At 39.1% G+C, this 20,835-nt stretch overlaps 3 protein-coding genes across 3 annotated transcripts in view; all 3 read left to right on the forward strand.

The window, feature by feature from the left end:
• The window catches only part of LOC114920213 (tektin-2-like), a 4,033-nt gene extending 1,000 nt beyond the window's left edge, over nucleotides 1-3,033 (forward strand). The window contains exons 3-9 of the mRNA XM_029276968.2: nucleotides 64-189; nucleotides 366-571; nucleotides 905-1,157; nucleotides 1,444-1,551; nucleotides 1,670-1,813; nucleotides 2,093-2,172; nucleotides 2,275-3,033. Of these exons, the coding sequence (XP_029132801.1) occupies nucleotides 64-189; nucleotides 366-571; nucleotides 905-1,157; nucleotides 1,444-1,551; nucleotides 1,670-1,813; nucleotides 2,093-2,172; nucleotides 2,275-2,440 (1,083 nt within the window). The 3' untranslated portion in view covers nucleotides 2,441-3,033. The remainder of the gene's footprint in view (nucleotides 1-63; nucleotides 190-365; nucleotides 572-904; nucleotides 1,158-1,443; nucleotides 1,552-1,669; nucleotides 1,814-2,092; nucleotides 2,173-2,274) is intronic.
• A 141-nt stretch (nucleotides 3,034-3,174) lies between these two features.
• Nucleotides 3,175-7,261, forward strand: stmnd1 (stathmin domain containing 1). Its single transcript, XM_020631734.3, has 5 exons — nucleotides 3,175-3,475; nucleotides 5,035-5,212; nucleotides 5,299-5,435; nucleotides 6,130-6,261; nucleotides 6,361-7,261. Exons 1-5 carry the CDS (start codon nucleotides 3,407-3,409, stop codon nucleotides 6,811-6,813), a joined length of 969 nt encoding a protein of 322 aa, XP_020487390.1. The 5' UTR covers nucleotides 3,175-3,406; the 3' UTR covers nucleotides 6,814-7,261.
• A 1,972-nt stretch (nucleotides 7,262-9,233) lies between these two features.
• On the forward strand, nucleotides 9,234-19,617 carry rbm24a (RNA binding motif protein 24a). Its single transcript, XM_020631584.3, has 4 exons — nucleotides 9,234-9,699; nucleotides 11,010-11,133; nucleotides 11,542-11,596; nucleotides 17,012-19,617. Exons 1-4 carry the CDS (start codon nucleotides 9,532-9,534, stop codon nucleotides 17,361-17,363), a joined length of 699 nt encoding a protein of 232 aa, XP_020487240.1. The 5' UTR covers nucleotides 9,234-9,531; the 3' UTR covers nucleotides 17,364-19,617.
• The last annotated feature ends 1,218 nt before the right edge of the window (nucleotides 19,618-20,835 follow it).

Genomic DNA, 20,835 nt, shown 5'->3' on the forward strand with positions numbered 1-20,835 from the left:
ATTTTCATGTTATCAAGTGCTTCGACATTCCTTTACATCCTTAGATTTTACTTTCTTTTGTAGATCCCCTCTGCTGCTCATAGCACAATGAAGCACCTCAGCTGTCGGCAAACAGAGATCAGCGGTTGGCAGGTGCAGATATCTGAGAGCATCAGCCGTGCGGACCAGGAAATCTTTGCTTTGGAGATGGTACGGTACCTTTTAACACCTTAAAAGTGACTTTTTGTGCACAAAGAATGAGGACAACTCTGGTCAACAGAGCAGCTGGAGACTGAAGGAGACTCACTCACAACAGATCAAAGCAGCTAACTTCTCTTTTGGTTAAAAATATCTTCAACTCTGCTCTCGTGTGTTCTTGTGTTCAGATGAGAGGCTCTGCTGAGGGCTCCCTCCAGGAGAAGCAGCAGTACAGTCAGCTCCTGAGCAACTGTGTTCCACTTGCTAACATTATTTGTGCAGCAGAAATGAAACACAGCCGCATCCTGAATGAGCTGAAAAAAGAAGAAAAACTGACCAATGAGATAAGTGACATGCTCCAAAAGCAGATCTGTGTTCTGCTTGAAAGATTAAGGTAACACTGACCAGATTCATAGTAACCCCTTGTTATTCAAAGTTCTTATATATACCTCAAACTAATTTCTCTCAGTAAGTAGTTCCTGAGCTCTATACCGGCATGATGTTGGTTGGCAGATAATATAAAATCCTTTATACCGATCTTATTTTTAAACTGAAAAATAATATTTTTGGAACACACTTGATTCAATTCAAAATGCTCTATCGGCATAAATCTAATTGGGACAATATTTCAAAATCATCATGTGAAAATCAGATTCAAATAAGTTAAATGATGTAAATATTGATAAACTCTATCAATATTGATCTTAATTCTTACCCCCCCCCCCAGCTCTCTGAAGGACATCCGCACTCAACTGCTGGCAGATTTTCATGACAAAAGTGAAGCCGCCCAGCTCACCACCAAATGCATCCTGTATGACCAAAACACCCAGTGCTCCCGTCTTCATATCGACCAATACAAGCCAGTCCATGTGAAACATGACATGTGGCTGTCTCACTGCAAAAACCTGAAGCTGATAGCTGACAACTTCATCAAAGTCTGCTGTACCTTCAGAGGAAACCTGCGCTACTCTCTGGCTAATGTAAGAACACAAAGACCATGCTGAAAAACTCTGAATGTAGGGCCATACAGTAATAGTGCGTAAAGTATTTTTTTCCCATCTGATTTCATCTCAGATGTTCAGCCTTAGGGCACTAAAGAGAGGATCTTCTGATTCTTTATATTCTGATTCATATTTTCAACCCTTACATTTCTAGTTACATCCTCATCTTCGTACAGTCAAATCAACTTGGAAAACTGAACTGAGTTTAAGTACATTTTAATGCATGATTGTCTCTCAAACATTTTACAATACTTGTCTCTTCCAGCAAAAAATTAACCTGGACCACCTGCGCTGCTGCACAGGAGATACCCTGAGAAAAGAGATTCATGAACTTATTAAAATCCAGGACACCATGACGTGGGACAGGCAAAGTGTCAGTTGACTGGATCAATTTTGAAATTTACAACCATCTATTTATCACCCAGAAAACCTTTGGACTTGACTTTTTGGGAGGTTAACTTGTTTTCTTGTTGCTTCTTTCTTATTTCCAGATTTGTGATGATATTTCTGATCTGACAAAGGACATACAGAGATTGACGGTCCAAATCAAGAACTGTGATCAGAAGCTGCATCAGGCCACACACCGCCTGGAAATCCTCAATCAGAGACCCAGACTGGAGCTCTGCCTGGACCAAGTGAGAGTCTAATCATGCAGAAGCAATTTGAATAAGTCATGTTTGAGTCACAACATTTTTGCAAGGCATTTACATTTTTTGTAATTATCTTGTAATATTTTTTACTAATATATATTAAAAAAAACATTTATAGACTAACTGACTTATTCAAGGTTCATATTTCTTCATAAACAAATCAAATCAAATGGATGTCATGAAATAAATAAGGTTTTCATTCAGAATTGGTATAGTTTAGGTAAACATTTGGCGATTAATAATTTCATCTTCCTTCTCCTCCAGCCTCACTTCTGCCTCACTCTGGAGAAACAAGACCTCTCAAAGATAACTGATGGACTATACCCATTACTGAAACAATCTCAGTAAGTCTCAACTTAACCTCTCTAATGTGGTCAAGCAGCTTATCATTTAAACTTCTGTCAGTTTCTAAACAAACTCCATATTTATGTAAATTGTATCTTTAGACAGGACCTTGAGTCCACACGCAGGCGTCTGATGATTCTGGACGACAAACTGGCCAAAAACACCAAACTCCTAGAGGTGGAGCAGAAACTCCAGAGCCTGCACAAGAGTTTCTATCCTGGGTCCTCAGCACCAAGCCAAGGCTCTGCAGGCCACGTCTTGCTCTAACGCTTCCCCACAGCAGAGCCCTGTAGAGAGCATTCATGCTCCTGAAACCATAGTCCTTCCACGAAATGTCGCAATTAAAACAACACTTCAAAAAATGACTTTAATCTGCTTGTGTAGTACTAGTATGCAGCTGGTTTGAGTTCTGACCAAGAAATGAAGAGATCTTTTGGCGCCCCCTGTGGACAAAATAGTACATCCTTTCTCTTTGCGTATCTTGTTCTTGTTGTGTAGTCTTCACAGTTTACGCTGATGGACTGGTTATCTTTTGTAAGTCATAAAAAGGCATCAGTATTGATTATAGTCTGTTTCATAAGCAGCTACAAAATCCCAACAGCAGCTTTAAAAAAAGGGAAATAATCATTTTAACCAGCTGACATCATCAACTTGGATCCTTTCCTTTTTACATCCCTGGACAGATTTCTGTATTTTGAGACTTATATGAACAGCCAAATTGCCTAAATGAATGATAGTCAATGTTTTACAAGTTAATTTTTTTAAATGTTGCAGCGCAAGATGCTTAAAACACTAACCATGGTGTGAAATTAAAACCTGAAAATGAAGAGTAAACTTGGATGATAAATATAAGACATGCCTCGTAAGCTGGGTGGTTGTCAGTTTTTTGTTTTTTTTTTGGTGAGCTGATAAGGTCATGGGACAATCATTAACAAGAAATCTGCTTAAGGGAATCAGGGCAGCAATAGAAGTGTGAAGACAGGTTTTGCTGTGTCCTGACTCTGACACCCTCCTCAGCTTGTCCCTGCGTGTCACCTCTTTAACCAGGTCAGATTTATTGTAGCAACGGTCCCTTAGCAACGCACCGGGTCCATGGAGACTGTGTGTGTGTGAAGGAATGCGAGGGTTCCTGTGTCAAATATAACAAGGAAAAACACGAGACGTACCCTTATTAAACCTTGTGACATTTATGACTTTCATGGTCATATTCCTTATTGTTGCTTTGAGGTGAATATGGGATGCGGCAACTCCTCAAACACTGCGGTCCTCCCGCTGACACCGGAAGAGGTGAAGAGAGACAAGGTAAGCTCTGTGTCACTGAACCTGCCTCTCAGCTAGATAAAACTGTGGTGGTTAGTTTAAAACAGGTAGGCTCTATGTCGTAAACAGATATGCCTGAGACATTTAATTCAGTCAGAAAAAAAAATATTCAGAAAAGTTTTAAACCAGATATTAAAGTTTGATGATAGGCCGTTATAACATGTGCCGAAATCTGTGTGTCATTCATTTTAGTGACAGAGAAAAGACCAAATATGAACTCTAATGTAGGCTTACCACCGATTTGTTCAATGTTACTGAGCATTTAGGTGTTAGTAATATGTTTATAAAGTAGCTTGAAAGGAGAAATATCAGAATGTAACAATGCTTTTTTGGGTAACACTTTATAATTAACATAATAGGGTACATTGACAGTTAATTAACTTTAGTTATTAGTTATTTTACTGTTAACAAACAATGAAATAATAGTTAATAATGTTTGCTAATGATTTGTAGTGCTATAATTTATGTTATGTTAACAGTTTATTGTTGCGCACATTATAACATTTTATACTATAAAAAGGGTTTGTAAATGATTACCAAATGATTTGTAAACCGTAGTAGATCAGAACGGCATATGCTGCAGCACATGGCGGTCTGTTCCACTCAGGTGCCTGGCATATGCCACATATGAATGGCACATGCCTTTCTGGTCCACTCAGGTGCCGCCGCATATGCAGCATATGAGTTTCTATTATTGAATTGTTTGTTTAAAGTAAAATAACTATAACTACTATAACATGTAGGCTATATAAAGTTTCTGAGGTACATTTTCCATAGACACTATTAGATAGTAGTTCAAATTTTGTAATCACGATTTGAGTGGCTCAAGAAGAGAGAATAAGCTTGAAACATTTAATATTTACCTTCATTGATTATAGAAGGGGTGTGCGGCTTTATATGTACCCTGAAGACCTTTTAAATAATTCATATAATTACCAAAAAATATACTGTATTATTAAACAGTATATGATCCATCAAGATATTTTTGAAATGATCTAAATATCTGAATTGTTGAAATGCATCTTAACTCAAAACTGATTATGAACATTCATAATAAAGTAAATGTAGAATATAATGTCTGATAGGTGTCAAACTAGAATCTATTATTAACCTGGTTTCAGAGTTTTATAGGCTATTATCATGAATACTATGGGATTAGAGTTATTGATGAATTTGCAAGGCAGACCAAATGGAGTTATTATTATCCTCCTTGTGAATGGTTGGATAGTTTAATCTAAGTTGATGTCATACCAGAGAATATAAAATGAAAATATTTGAGTTATAATAATGTTTGAAAACACAAAATTATGACAATATTGATCAAATATTGTTGTATCTATTAATGTAATTCAAACTTTCTGTGTTTCAAAATCTGAGACAATGTGCTCTTTATTGTTTCTCCTGGTATGTTATACTTCCTCAACTACTGTGTTCATGACAATGTGTCAACAGATACCAACATGACAACAGCATGTCTGGGATACAAACAGGGGTCAGGATATTAAAGTGTGTGCTTTCATGTTGTGTGTCTTTACTGCCAGGATGAGACGGGAAGTAAACTCGATGGTCGTGGAGACTCAGCCGTGTCAAAAGGCACCACAGACAGCGGGGTAGTGATGGACAACAGAGAGATCCCTGACTTGCCTGGAGCAGCGCCCAGAAAACTCCCTCCTCTAATGTGTGTCAGAGAAAGTGAGAATGGCAGAATTACACAAGATGGTGTGTATGTGCACAAAACACGCTGGATAAAAACAACACAGTTAAGAAAATGTACAAATCCTTCATCATATCTGTTTGTCTCCCAGGCTTACTGCAGCAAGAGAGCACTGTGCAGCGCCAAAACTCCAGTGAGATCCTGGAGGAGCTGCTGCTTCAGGGCATCATACCGGATGGACCGAGCAGAGAAAGGAGCAGGGGGAAGGGGGAGTCATACAGCATCATGGTGGGTACCTGGTGCACACTGGTCACAGGGAAGGGAGACATGCTAACACACCACTAAACAATTTTACAAAATAAGTTATTGTGATGAAATTTGGATTTGGTAAACCTTTGTAGCTGAGTGGTTTAAAACAATTCTCTGCTGTTGGTTTCTTACTTCACTACCAATATGCTTGTGAAGTTCTTGGACATCTTTCTGCCCATACTGTTTCATGTTGGGAATGTAGTTTTCAGTGTGATTTTAGAGCCTTTTTATTAAAACCATTAAAAAACTATTACAGGTATAGCCTATAGGAGCAAGCAAAATAACAGATCTGGTTCACTCGTGCAACAAGTTGAGTCCTATAACAAGCAGTTGAAACTATGCTGCGAAGCCGTGGAGAGCTGTGGATTCTATTTGTTTTTCTCACTGGGTTTTATCACAATGACATTCAGTATCATTCTTCACAACATGTTTTTTTTTAACTTGACATAAAATTAATTAGACCTCTTTGAGTTAAATGTCCAAATTGATAATTTAATTGAACTAGAGCCTCAAAATCAGGGTGCCTTACTCTTATACCAAAATTGAACACAGCTATTTGGAATTTTTAATTGCTGCAACTATGCTTTTTCTGCAAAGACATGCCAAAATGTCTATCTTTTTCACTTGTTGCATTGAATGTGTGTTCTCTGTTTCCCCCTGCTGCATGTTTCAGCTTGTGGGCAAGGAGGCGATCAAGCAAAGACCTCCTGCCAGGCTGCAGTCCCTGAGTGTAAAGAAGGTGCAAAATATCCTCAGCAGAGAAGAAATCGAGGAAAAGATTAGACTCGCTGATGAGAGACGCAAGGTGAAAACTGGTTTTTATGTGTGTGAGGTTGTGTGTTTGTTGGATTATCCAATTATTTACTCTGCCACAAACTCCTCTCCTACTTTCATGTTCTTTCAGTTGAAGGAGGAGGAGCTCAAGACACGTTTGAGGTCCAAGTCTGCGCGTGTTCGTGGCCCTGCACATATCTCTAGCACAAACGAGGACATAGACCTCACTGAAGTGGAGACGCTACAGTCATCTCTGACCTCTGACGCCCTGAATCCACAGCCTCTCAGCCAGATCCCCCGACAGGCAGCTGAAGGGAGGGAGCGGGTGAGAGATGTTTTAGGGGATGGCAGGGAGAGTCAAGAAGATACCGGCAAAGCAAAGAGGAGAGAGGACGGAGAGGAAGGAGGAGGGAAAGGAGAGATCAGGGGTACAAAAGGACGACGTGAGACTGGCGATGGACAAGACGAGGAGGAGGAGGAGGAGTTGACACAGGTGGAGGTGCTCAAAGAGAATGAGCTCCTGTGGGCCTCAGGGGAGCTGGAGAGTGATTCTAGCTTTCAAAGGGCAGAGGAGGTGTTTTAATTTAGAGCCACGGATCAGCACTAAGAGAAAAAAGAACAGCCAAATCATTCCATTTGCACAGAAGAGATGCCTGTCAAAACTGTAAAAATATAAACACTATGCTTCATTTTTTAAATTAAACTATGATTGGCCCATTTTGTAGCTCAGCTGACCTTAAAGGTTTTCTGTCCTCATCATGATGTTTACCTCAATAAACGCTTAAATCAGCATTATCTAGACTTTAAATACTCGTTGCTATACAAAATGAATTCAGCTTATATGTTTGTTTCACTTTTAACTCTCACAGAGCCCAATGTTTTCATGTGAAGGGTGCACTTAAGGCAGTTATTCTTTTGGACATTAGATGGCGCTATTTCAGTGAATTTAAGTGCTAATGTAGTACCTTGAATTCAGTCATTAGAAGGAAACGTAAAGAAATGCTCAGTGTAAAGATGTGTCAATAAAGTTCACTTTTTGCAATGAGTCTGGATTTTTTATCAGAATCCAATCAATGTATGTATCAAACTATAGCTCATAAACAACAGTACATTCAAACTATCATTTTCCTGGTAAGTTCAGGGGTTTCGATGCAGCCTTAGTGTGACTGAGCTGTGGGTATTCAGCTGTTCCACTGAACTTAGACCTTTAGATTTAACAGGTGTTATAGCCAAACAAAAACAGAGTACCAGCTCCTCTCGCGGCAGCGGCAGCCTTTGTCTTTATTATTTGAGTAGGCATATAGCCTATAGCCTATATATTATTTTTTTTACGATGAAGATTTCAACATTTAACAGATTGTGCCAGGTTTTGAGGCAACCACCTTTCTGAAGTCCCACTTAACAAAAAAATCCCTCTTTTTGTGAATGTGTCTAACACATTCTCTTATTGTAGAGTTGGAGTAGCCTATATCTAGAGTTTAAAACATTACCGTATTTCTAATAATGTGGCAAAAGTCTTTCTTATGTATGCACAAAGGGATTCAGACAAGTCAGCATGTTGCGCATGAACAGAAAACAACAATTGAACGCAACCTGACCGGATGCCCGTTGTTAAGCTTAGAAACTCGATAGTGTCCCCCCCCCTCCCCCCCTTTTTTTTCAGACTCCTCTCGGACTTTAAAGCGTGGCTGCATGAATAAAACAGTGATGAGCAGAGAGACGCTCCATCAGGTAGCGTTTCTTTGTTATCAAGAGAACTGCGGTCACAGTTCCGTTAGGATCGTAACATATCGATCACCGAACTGGAGGCTCTTGGTTGCACAAAAAAGGGTAATCTATGAGACTAGCACATAGCCTAACATAAATTGCAAAAGAATGGCCTATAAAGTTAAGTTGCCATTTTGGACCATGTGCACATGATTTCACTACGAAGGCACTAAACACATGTTTTTACAACACGGCCCAAAGTGAAGCTACCATTGAGACAGAAAGGTCCGGCCGGGTAGGCCAGGCCTAACTGAACAGCTACAGACAAAATGAATGATTAACAAATCCCTCCGGCTCACGTTACTGGATCTGAATGACTCTCTGGCTGTTCAAAATGACAAACATGCAGCTGTCAGTCAGCTGAGCGCAGAGCAGGCTGAGCTCCACTGGATACTTTAATAATTGATGTTCGGAGACTCTGGACTGGATTGAGCTCTGACTGTTGACTTTATCCTTTCTCATCATAACAGCTGTGTGTAATTTAAAGACGCGCAGTCACTTTTCGTCACTTTTAGGCCTATATTGCTTGAACATTGTACATTTGATCACCAACTTTATTAAAGATGACATTGACAGATGTTGATTCAGATTTAGATTCAGATAAAGGTCAGTTTGAAAACCCCTTGTTAATTGCTGTAAGGTTTGATTTTTCAAACTTGATTAGAGATGACCCATTGACTTCATAAAAAACATTAATACAAACATATGAGAAAAAAAAACAAAACAGTTCTTTTAATCTCCAGCTGCAGGTCTGATAGTGTAGACTCAGACTATCTTGCCAAAACTCTATCAACACCCCTGATCGGGCTGAAGCTGCACTTGTCCGCTCACCTTTGCTGCTGTTAACAGCTGTTTTTGCAGGAAGCCTTATTGGCCTATGTGGAAACATTAAAGACATCTCTCATGAAAGAGTACAAGCCCGACCGACAAGTTATTATTTCATTATCAAGAGACAATTGTTTATAAAGCTCGGAAATCACATCTTTCCGTTTGATTAAATCATTCATGCATCATTTTAAAGTTTCTGCTCCCTCAGAGGAATCAGCTTTAGTTGGCCCCGATGATCAATTGAACGTGATTCTAGTTTTTGTTTAAAACCCAACAGATCTATTTGGAAAAGGAGCTCCTGCGCTTCACACAGCGCGAAGCTTTCCCAGCTGTTAGTGCGCGCCGGTGGGCGGGTACAGACAGGGACTGAAAAAAGTTGGGTGGAGTTTAACAGCAGCGCTTTTAGAAATGGGTCCCAAACCTCTTTAGTTAGACAGCAGAGTTACCCAAGAAGAGCTGGAAACACCTGATGGTCTCTGTGGGACAATCCGCTCCATATCAATCCCCTCTTTACTGTCGGAAGATAAATCTACCTCCAGGCTTCATTTTTGTCGAGTGTTTTTTTTTTTGTTCTCTCTTCTGAAAAAGTACCAGAGCCTGCTGAGCTCTCCTTCTCTCCCTTCATCCAAAGAAATATTGATAAGGAGAAATTGCACTACTTTTTTTTTATTTTTATTGTAACTATTTATTGTACTTTGCACTAACGATGCACACCACGCAGAAGGACACCACCTATACGAAGATTTTTGTCGGGGGTCTTCCCTACCACACCACGGATTCAAGTCTCAGGAAATATTTTGAGGTGTTTGGAGAGATTGAAGAAGCGGTGGTCATTACGGACAGGCAGACCGGGAAGTCGAGGGGTTATGGATTCGTAAGTATCATTTAGAAATGAAATATAAAATGAAGTCAAACTTTTGAAGCAAGTGAGGAAAACCTTGCTATCGTAAGTTTATCCTCGTCACAACCTACAGACATGAATATATAGCTGCACGTAAAAGGTGTTTGTGTTTTGATAAGAAAATCCAAACTAAATTTGTCACAGGCTTCTGTTGCAATCTCTCACCCACCTACTTGTTGCGCTCCGGTATGCGGCCTGACACGTCTGTAAGTGAGCTGACAGCTGCGGCCGGCTGACCAAAAAACCGCACCATGATGTCTCGATATTACAGAGCAGCTTTCTTCAGGGGTTTCATCACCTCAGAGCTGTTTACAACTTTACTCCCAACAGTTGGTTAAATATTTGACTCCCACTTGTGATAAAACTTCATGCACAGACGTGGAGACACAAAACAATCCATACTCAAAGTTTCATGTATAACAGATAGACTGAAACAGGACTTCTTAGAGATGGAGAGACACCAACGTTATATGACCTCTTCTTCTCAAAAATCATTGAATTATGTTGAAATATTAAAAGAATGCAGACATGTTCTCCACATAACCCCTAGTGGAGCTAAATCAAGACAGTGTTAATGAAAAATGTTCATCGTTAAGACAAAGAGATAGGCAAATGTCCTGTTAGTTTTCAAGCATGACTAAGTTTCAGCTTCCTTTCTAGTTTACCTACATACTATAACTTCTTCTTGTCATCTTACATTTATGATTATGACGTTTCCTTTACAGTAGGAACAGTCTTTATTTGTATATATATTTATTATATTCTAATACCTAGCCTTTTCAGAGACTCTAACAGTGTGTAAGAAATAACTTCACCCAATCTACCAGCTGTCAAGAGTTTCAGAGTCACCCTTGCTATTCAATAATTGATCAAGTTCCTAATAGTTTTTACTAAATAGTTTTACATTATTTTTTCCTCAACCCCAACTCAGTTTAGGGTATAATTCAGTTGTAATGTTAAGAGAGAGCTCCTGACTGGTGCTGCTCTGAGCTCAGTGATAAAGTTAGGTTGTTGCATTTGGAGCGATGAAGGAGATGTGTTCTGTCAATCATCTCAGCCTGGTTCTGATTCCCCACTGATAGTCTCAACACTTCCATGAGGTCGATGGATGTGTGTGCGAGCCTCACACACCCAATGAATACATTTGTACACAAAATAATGTTTGCTGTTACAAAAACTCATCACTTTAGGAGGAGTTTACCTCCCTATGTGCTCTTAATTGTTCCTTTCTATTAGATGGCTCTTTCTCATTTTATGTGTTTCCTCCTTCTTTCGTGTGTCAGGTGACGATGGCAGACCGATCGGCTGCTGACCGGGCCTGCAAGGACCCCAACCCAATCATTGATGGCAGGAAAGCAAACGTCAACCTGGCCTACCTGGGGGCAAAGCCTCGTGTGATGCAACCAGGTAAAGAGATGAAAAATACACATGGTTTATTGTTTACCACAAGCTACAGAATTGTCCTTTTTTTTTTTTTTTTTTTTTTACTGATATGTGCAGTCAAACAGGTTCAGATGTTAATCTTTAAAGAGCCAACAGCATGTTTAATCAACATAGTGATTGTCTTTGTTCTGACTGTTTGTTTGGGATTGTGGATTTGGTTTAATTGACAAAGCAGCAAACAAGAAAATCAAGTCAGTCCTTCCTGTTTTTCCCCGCAGGGCTTGTGTGGATTTTAGAAAGTTAGAGTGAATGTAAGAACATGTTTGCAGGTTCATATAGATACTCAACTGGTGTAAATTGGCGAAGAAGAGGATATTGTAGTTTTTTTTAACTTTCAAACCATCTTGATCCTTTATCTGGTCTGTTTTTTAGGTTTTACTTTTGGTGTTCCCCAAATCCACCCTGCGTTCATCCAAAGGCCTTATGGGTAAGTACCTATAAACGTACGAGCATCATAGACAAATGTTGGTATGTACACCTTGTTTATGTAGACATGTATTTTCTCTCAATTTAATGTGTGAAAAATCATACTGAAAGTCTTTTTGTAATAATTTGATCCCATTTTCTCCAAAAACAATGGTGGATGGCTGATAATTAGAGATGGACACTAAGTTGTATATATTTTGTCCATAAACCAGGTAAACTGCCTTTTCTAGGTTTGCCTGTTTATAAAAGTGTGTGTGAGTGTGTATGTGTGTGTGTGTGCTGAGTGGACATTGATGGAAACTTTCAGCCTGACTCAATGTTGTCTATCTCTCTCTGGTCCGACAGGCTTGCTCTCAGTTAAGCTAACTCTGCTGGTTTGTGGAATAGTTCAGCGAACGTAATCACAGATCAGAGAAAAGGAATAACCCGTAGACTCAAACGCACACAAACAAGCTCTCAGAATGGTGATTATAGATGCATGTACGTGGGTTTTGACCTTCTTCTTTTTTTTTTTTTTTTTAACTTTATTTGAATAGAACTTAGAGCTTTGTGATATGAAGTGGTGTTGTTAGCTAAACCGTGTGCTTTCTTACTTTATTGACATAAAAAAAAAAATGGATTGATTGAACCTTTTGGGTGTTCTTTTTCCTTTTTTTGTGGATGCGTGTTAACTTTTCCAAGGATAAGCAAAGTTTGTTTTTATTTATTTTATTGCTTTTAGCTTTGGGTTGACCAGTGTTATTTAACAGGGTGTCGTGTTTAATGTGTCTTGTTGGAGTGAGTGGTACATTTTGTGTGAGAATTTTTTTTTTACCCCCCCCCCCCAACCAAATAACTTCAGTAATCCCAATCATCACATTATACCCTCAAAACAACAAATCCCATCACGCTAGTGTGTGCTTACAGCATATTCATGTTGTTACTAGCATTTTCTAACATTAACACAACTTAGAGTTTATCTTCTTTCAAATGACTTCTGGCTCACTTTGTCACTTCATTTCAGCTCTCCTGTCTTCTTTACTGTTTCAGTTTCTCTTTGCTCTTCCCCATCATTCAGACTTGTGGACATTTCACAGAACAAATATGTATGTAGATATTTCATGAATTAAAGACAGGGCTATCAGTTATTATCTCCACTCTAACCATAATAATATGTCTTTGTTGTATCAGTACATATGGATATGTGCTCTTATTGTTTGTGTCTTTGTCTGCAGTGTGGTACAAACAAATGTCTGGATGTCTCCCTCTCACTCTCTCTCTCATTCTCTCGGAGCAAGCTTTCGTCACATGGGCCTGTGGTGTTAAGGAAAACAAGCGCACCCATTGTGCCACACAAAGCCCCGAATGCTGACGCTGCAGTCGCATAAAACTCTGTGTGTGTGTGTGTGTGTGTGTGTGTGTGTGTGTGTGTGTGTGTGTGTGTGTGTGTGTGTGTGTGTGTGTGTGTGTGTGTGTGTGTGTGTGTGTGTGGGTGTGGGTGTGTGGGTCTGGTGGCCTCGGTAATGTCTCTATCTGTCATGTAAGCAGAGCAGGGGCCATTTTAACATGGCCAGACTGGCTGATGTTGGGGCCCCATGAACGTGAAAGTCCCTTATGTACATATAATGAATATATTTTGAATTGTTTGCTAGCAAAATAAATGGCTGAGTATGACAATTTCATCAACAAGATTAGAGTGCTACATTTAATTTGTTGCTGATTGACAATGTATTTTCATAATATACGCTTATATAGATGTTAAAATCTCAGCACTGTCATTTTCAGCTTGGATTCCCATTATATTTCCTCACCCACATTAAGTTCATTAATACCCATCCTTATGAATCTGAGTACATTTTTTACCTAATGCAAAACTTTCTTGTTTGTAAACAAAATTAAGGTACTGCCAAAGCATAGAAGACTTTTTCTACCTTAATACAATAGAACATTTTGAATCTTAAATGTGACATGAACTGAAAAAAGCTGGATTAGAAACCTGCATGAAGATGTCTATAAAATTTAAGAGCACTATTGAAGATTTTCTACATATAGTCTTATTTGGTTGAAAGCGGGGTTAATGGGCCAGATTTCAATGCTCGTGGAATTTTAGTGGGGCAGTTCTTTTCATCCAATTTCATTTTGTGCAGGTAATGGTACTTACTGTATGTGGTCTATTGAGGTATAGTTTACTGTCATCTACACAAAACAGAATTTAAATATTGTAATTCTTAATTCTTATCGCCCAGCAAAAGCATAGATGAAAAATGGTAGGGGACCTAGGACAGACCCTTGGGGAACTCCACATGAGGCCTATACAAAGGGTTGAGCTTGAATTTACAGTAAAAGGGGAGGCCGTTTAGCGTTACCATTTTAACCTCTATGTAAAATTGTAGCCAAGACAACATAAAGCATATTTCAAACTTTGCATTTCCATTTAAATCCCATATTTTAATCTGCATTATTTATCAGTTTTGGCAAACTTTTGAATATACAGTATGTTCTTGGTCTGTCTTACACTTGGTTTCTTTCTGCATTAAGTTTTGAACCAAGTCTTGCTATATGTTAAAGGTAGGGTTGGTAATTTTATCCTTTATGCACTATTCGTTAAAACGCTCTTCACATCCCGATAGCAATCAATAAATCCTGTGCTCTGAAAAAAGAAAGAGAAGCTGTCATCTCTAGCTGCTGATTTCCTGAAATTAGTCCGACCTATCACTGTAGGGAGGTGATGATGCAAGTACCAATCAAAAAGAAAGACTTTAGATAAAGCAAGAGGACAAACTAAAGTAAACTTTTATAAAGTTTTCAAACAATGGAAACAGCTGATGGAGTAAAGGGTCCAAAAATTGACTTGATTGTTGAGGTCTTTCTATTGCCATGTTTTTTTGTCATTCAATATGATAATGTTAGGTGTTGTTTTTACACCCTTGATAGAGAAATTAGGTAATGTGGTGAAATAAGGTTGAAACTGATGTGCTGAGGTCCGTACTTCGCTTTGTTTGTAGCAGTTTTGATCCGGCGGTCCGCATGCATGTGTGTGGGGGTCGTGGCATTTGAAGGAGCCCCAAGGGGAGAGAATGTGTTCAGACGGATTCTGGAGGAGATGTTACTTTTCAAATCTTGCAAGCTTTCAAGAATCTCCAACCCTGCCTTTTAGTAAAGCAAGACATCAGGTCCATTTGGTCTCGTATATAAGTCTTATGATCACCTCTCACAAAACACTAATAAATCTCCTACCCCTGTATTTTAGATCCTCTCACCTGAGTTTGTTTTTGCACTCCCTCCCTCAGTGGACAGTGACCAAGACGGCAGAGAACCTTTATTTAGCCTTGAACTTTAATGACCGCTCGGTTGCATGAAAACAACATTCCAGTAAGACAAAAACAGTCACACATGAAGACATACGGAACAAGTTGTCACACTGTAGTTGGTAGTAGGTACCAGCATGGTTCAGAAAATGACTCAGGCTGAGTTTGTCTTCCCATGGCCAAACCATTACTCATGCTTTGTATGTCTGTATGTGTGTATGTTAGCACATGCCGATGGTGACTTGGACCAAACTCGTTGAGGTAGGACTTAAAATTCAAGGGGGTTAGTAAATGTGGTTCAAACTTGGGGAAGAACTTCAAGCTAACAATATTCACACATTCATCTTACAAAATGCTCATGGTGGGAAGCTAAAAAAAAGTTATGAAGCTAATATGAAAAATAGTCATAATTTCTGTGCTTCTTAATTACCAGAAAGTAGATGATAGATGGTGAAATATGGTCAGACATCAGGTCATATTTTAATGTGAAACCTCTTAAATGTTAAATCTCTATCTCTAGCCTTCATCTACTTCCCAGCTAACATTACTGTTTGATAGTGTAACAGTTTAATTGGCCTTCAGTCTAACCTCTGTGTGTGTGTGTGTGTGTGTGTGTGTGTGTGTGTGTGTGTGTGTGTGTGTGTGTGTGTGTGTGTGTGTGTGTAAAATGTACGTCTTAGAGTCACTTATGCCATTTATTGACAGCCACCCAAATCCTACACCTTTACCCAGTTATATAAATACCTTCCATTTTTTTTCTGTCCTTTATTGTCTTTTGGATGAGTGATTGTGCTGTTGCCTTGTCATTGTTTCTGTAATCAGTCTAGTCAAGGCGGACCATTTTTTTTCCCCCTTACTTCTTCCTCTCTGAAGCCTTGCTGTTGTTTCGTTTTTCATGTTTTTCTCCTGGTGCACTGTTTTGGGTTGAGATGTGGGTTGGATTGGATAATGGAGTGCTGACAATAGGGTTGCCACGATAGATCCTGCCTTTCAACTTTTTAATATTTACTGCACCTGTTTTCTTCTCTCTCAAAACCGACTTAAAAAAGGAAACACTTGTTGTTCATTTATGCAGATTTAACTGATTGAATTTCATTTTCCTAAATATTGCGCTCAACAGATTACCAAATCACCTTTCAAACTCACCCAGTGCTGAGGCCTTTGCTACAAATATTAACTCATTTTTTTTTTTTTTGGATCCTGATGCTTCTCTTTAAATAAGTGAGAATCAATTAGACTCTAAAAAACCTCTCAAGTTTGTTCTTATCACTTTAAACAGTCAAAAGCTCTCCTCATGCTAGCTGTTTGAGTTTCCAGGCCTTTTAGAGTCTAGGGGCTGGGATAAGCTATGTCATCGAGGGCAGAATGTGCTTGATGTTCATAACTGTTTATTTAATCGAAACATCCCTCTGGGTGCTAACCTAGTCCCGGCTCCCCTCACTGCCTCCCAGGCTTTTTGTCCCGACACAGAGGGGGAAATGGCCAGCAGCATCCCTTTTTGAAAACTGTCCAGCTGTCAAAGTGGCAGTGACATTTTCACAATGCTTCTCTTGGCTCATCTCCTCTGTCCACATCCCCCCTCCCCGAACTGTAAGCCTCCCCTCCCTCTCCTCCCCCATGTGCTCGCCCTCCAGCAGGCAGCAGGACACCAGTAAAGCCAAATCACAAAGTGAAGGACAAACAGGCTGCAGGTTAAATAAACCAAACTTTTTCCTGTCATCCGGCCTCCATCAGCCTCCATGTAGTTCTGTCTCCTCAACCACAAAAATGAAAACGGTTCCTCCTGCTGATTCCCATAGAGAACATGACATAATCACTTCATCCTAATGTTCATGCTGGTGTTGATTTTCCAAAGATTTGAGTGACCAGAGGTTGAACACCTCAAAGGGTTACTTCAACTTCCTGTCTTCTTTTCACAGTGATTTCTATTTTGGCAACCCTATATTGTTCTAATCTCTACTAGCAGGCATTTTCCGTGGAGTTCTTGACTGGTGGATTGAACTGGGGCTGAATGGTGGGTGGTGGGTGGGCGCTTGGCCGCAGTGTGATGGAGTTGGGTTTGGGTTTTAAGGTGGGGCATATTACTCTGAGCATCAGACTAACCTATCAGGTGTGTGTTTGTTTCACAGCATCCCAGCGCACTACGTATACCCTCAGGCCTTTGTTCAGCCTAGTGTGGTCATCCCTCATGTGCAACCTGCTGCCGCTGCACCCACAACTGCCTCTTCCCCCTACATCGACTACACTGGAGCTGCCTACGCACAGTATTCTGCAGCTGCAGCGAGTGCTGCAGCAGCGGCTGCATACGAGCAGTATCCATACGCTGCATCCCCTGCCGCCGCAGGGTATGTGGCCACTGCAGGCTATGGTTACGCAGTCCAGCAGCCTTTAGCCACTGCAGCACCTGGCACAGCTGCCGCTGCAGCCGCTGCCTTCGGTCAGTACCAGCCTCAGCAGCTGCAAGCTGACCGCATGCAATAGCAGCCACTGCAACCAATGGACATGCAAAGCTAGGAGGCCCTAGCCTGGCCACAGCTGTTTAGTAGAAGGAGCAGCGAAGGAAAAGGAAGAAGGAGTGGCCTTAAGGGTGGGTGTGTCAGCTACTCAGAGGCAAAGTTGCTTTAATGATGATGATGATGATAATGATGGTGGTGGTAGTGATAATGATGGTGAGGTGGAAACTTTTTACAGTAACTTTCCAACTTGCTGTGCTTCAACCAAAAAAACAAGAAAAAGAAAAAAAGTTGCAGAACAAATAATGGAAAGAGATTTACTATTATTATTGTTGTTGTTGTTACAATAATTATTATTATCATTACTATTATCATTGTAGTAGAAAACTTATTTCTAAAGAAAATGCAGGAACTAATCCCTGTGGTTGGTGTAGGTGTTGAACTAAGCCCTTAAGTCCTATTGCTGTCTTAATGTTAGTTAAGGAAACTGTTCTCTTTTTTTCACTTGTGGTCTATACCACAAGTTTTTTTTGTGGTTATTTAAAGCCCTCATAACATTTATATTTATTATGATTATTGTTACAAATTGGGGGATTTTCTTGTCATTTTTTGTCTTTTCAAGTGCATATTTTCGAGATTTTTTTTCTGATAATCAGGGAAATGGAACTGTTTCCAAAGTGTTAGCTATTAAAATGTGACCTCTGTCAGGAAGTCGAGGAGTCCTAACTCATCGTGTCACATATTTGAAGAACTACCTTTTTATCTTCCTGATGCTGAATGTCCCTTTTTTACTCTGTGTCCCGACCTCTTGACCGATGCAAAACAAGCAAATCACAAGGAGACAAAACAACAAGGAAAATACAAAAAAAATGAAAATGTCATCAACTCTGACTCTATTCTTGGACTAAAAGGGGGACTTGACAAACAAAACAAACACACTAACAAAAGGAGAGAGACAATGGCCTCAGACAATGAGAAACACAAAATCAGTTGGTTTTACTCATGTTTCACACGTACAACGACAAATGCATCCAGAGTTGCATACATTGCTGTTAAAGACAAAGGCAGCACAGTTGTGTTTCTTTGTGGCCCTGCGATGGAGAGAAAGAAAATGAGAAAGAAAGAAAGGGGGAGAGAACAGCTGCTGCTGGGGGTGGACAGAGCTGCTCTAGTGCCATACAGACAGATCACTCTGGAAAGAACACATCACTTGTGCTCGTTTGTCGAGCTGTCACATTTTAATCCCTGGCCTGGCCCATTTGGGAACCAACTTCACAACCCTCCACCCGGCACAGAGCCCCACAGCAGTACCCCCACCCCACCAATTCAGCCCTGCAGCTGTCAGCACTTCCAACTCTGTGCGGCTGTAGTCTGGTGTCAGGTATACACTCATAAACACACACACTTTTACCAAAGTCACCAAACAACTGGCCTGCCTCATATCTGTCAAGAACACCAGGTGAGGTGGAGAGGACGGGGGGATGGACTCTTTGACGTTATGTTGGTCTGTGTGCCTTACATTTTTACTGCTATTTAAGAGAGAGAGAAAAACAGAAAAAAAAGAGAAAGAAATCTACTATTTAAGATATTTATTTTTGAGGGTTGACTATGTTGACGCTCTGAGAATAGAGACTTAGTGGTGGTACTGTATTAATAATATTATTATGTACTCATCTCAAGGCATATATAAGTTATTGATTAGTTTTAGAAATAATATTATTATAATCATAATTATTATTATTAACATACTCAACCAAAATGTTGATGTAGGACTTATTTAAGACACTGTTACGTGCACTGTACTTTTATTTTTTATCTTTTTGATTCTGTAGAACATGACATTGAAGTTTAGCTCGATGCCTTTATGCCTTTTTGTAGGGAAGAAACTTTATTTAAATGCAGGCCTGTTTGCATGCAGATTGTACTCTGCCTCTTCTGTGTTTAGATGAGAGAAAATCACAATAAGTTTTCAGAAAATAAGCAAAAATGCTGCTTTCTCCACTAGAATGTATAGTTGTTGTCGAGGTTTCAGTAGCTGTGCTCCTTTTGCTTAATATTCATCAGATGGGCTATTTTACACTGTTGGGAATTTTTATACTTGAATTATTTCTTACAAGGGAAATATGCAAAATAAATGACAAAAAAACTTTAAGGAAGCATTTCATTGTCACTGGATGAAGGCATGTAAAGTGTTACTATTAAAATGCAAAGGTCCTGTTGATATTGAAACCTTAACTTTCAACACCATTTACTCTAAATTGAAATAAAATATTATACATAAATGTTTGGTGCCATTTCTTTCTTGAATGCTGAAATCAAACATCCGCATGTCATGTTACTTGAAAGTAAACACAACGCTTATCGGGTCCCTAACTTGACATTGAGAAGCTGTTGGATCTTGGACACATTTGTTTTTACACATGTCGTTTTTTCTTCCTTTTGCAGGGCCTTGAATACAATCAATACATTTTATGTGTGGCTATGTTTAGAGCTTTCTAATATTAAATGAACAGCACAAATCAACACCAGACTGACTAACTAGACCTGGGGTGTGGGTGGGGGGGTTCTGGAAAGTTTCATGAAGGTCCATTGAAAGTTTCAAAAAATGTGATATATATATATATATATATATATATATATATATATATATATATATATAAATAATTCCATTTATAATTCTTGAAAAAATCCCCTAAATTTATGTTAAAAATGTCAATAAAAAATTCCCAGAATTCCCTGTGAACAGGTCCATATGCTACAAAAGTCCCAAAAGTCTCCAAAAAATCCTGAAAATTCCCGTAAATTTCTATAACATTCTTAAGTCCTGTAATTAATTTCCATGCCAATTTCGTGAAAGTTTATGAAAACTTCGATTGAATATTTACAGAAATTTAAATAACAAATTAATGAAAACTCACAAAAGTTTTGAAAAAAGTTTTGACAAATGGATTGCAAAATTGCAAATTCCTGAAAGTTTGGGAAAATTTACATTTCCATTAAAGAATCAAAGGTATCAAAAAGTATCCATAAATTTAACATTTAAAATTCCTGAAAGTTCCTTACAATTCCCAAACTTTGCAATTGAAACATCCCCCAAAATTCCAAAATGTTTCGGAAAGGTTCTATTGAAAGTTTCCAGAAAATCATGAAAATTCATTAAAATGTCCAATGACAAAACCTGAATTTGTCGTTGAAATGTTCAATAACATCTTGAGAGTTTCCAAATATTTCCATTGAAAATTGCAAAAAAAATTACAAAAGTTTCCAATGAAAAGTCCCAAAATTACATAGAAAGTGACTCACCTAAAAATGTTGGACTAGAGTAAAAATACATAGGAAGAAATATAAAGAGAGTCTATTTAACTTTTCCTTTGTTTTATTATGATAACTTGAACAGTCAAATAATAACTCTGAACTCCCCAGCTAACATAAGCTGTTGCTTCTTACACTGCCTCTCCTCTTCACTTTGATGTATCTGATTAAGTAAAACCAAGCCCACT

The sequence above is a fragment of the Labrus bergylta genome, chromosome 19 (assembly GCF_963930695.1).
Source record: "Labrus bergylta chromosome 19, fLabBer1.1, whole genome shotgun sequence".
Lineage (NCBI taxonomy): Eukaryota > Metazoa > Chordata > Actinopteri > Labriformes > Labridae > Labrus > Labrus bergylta.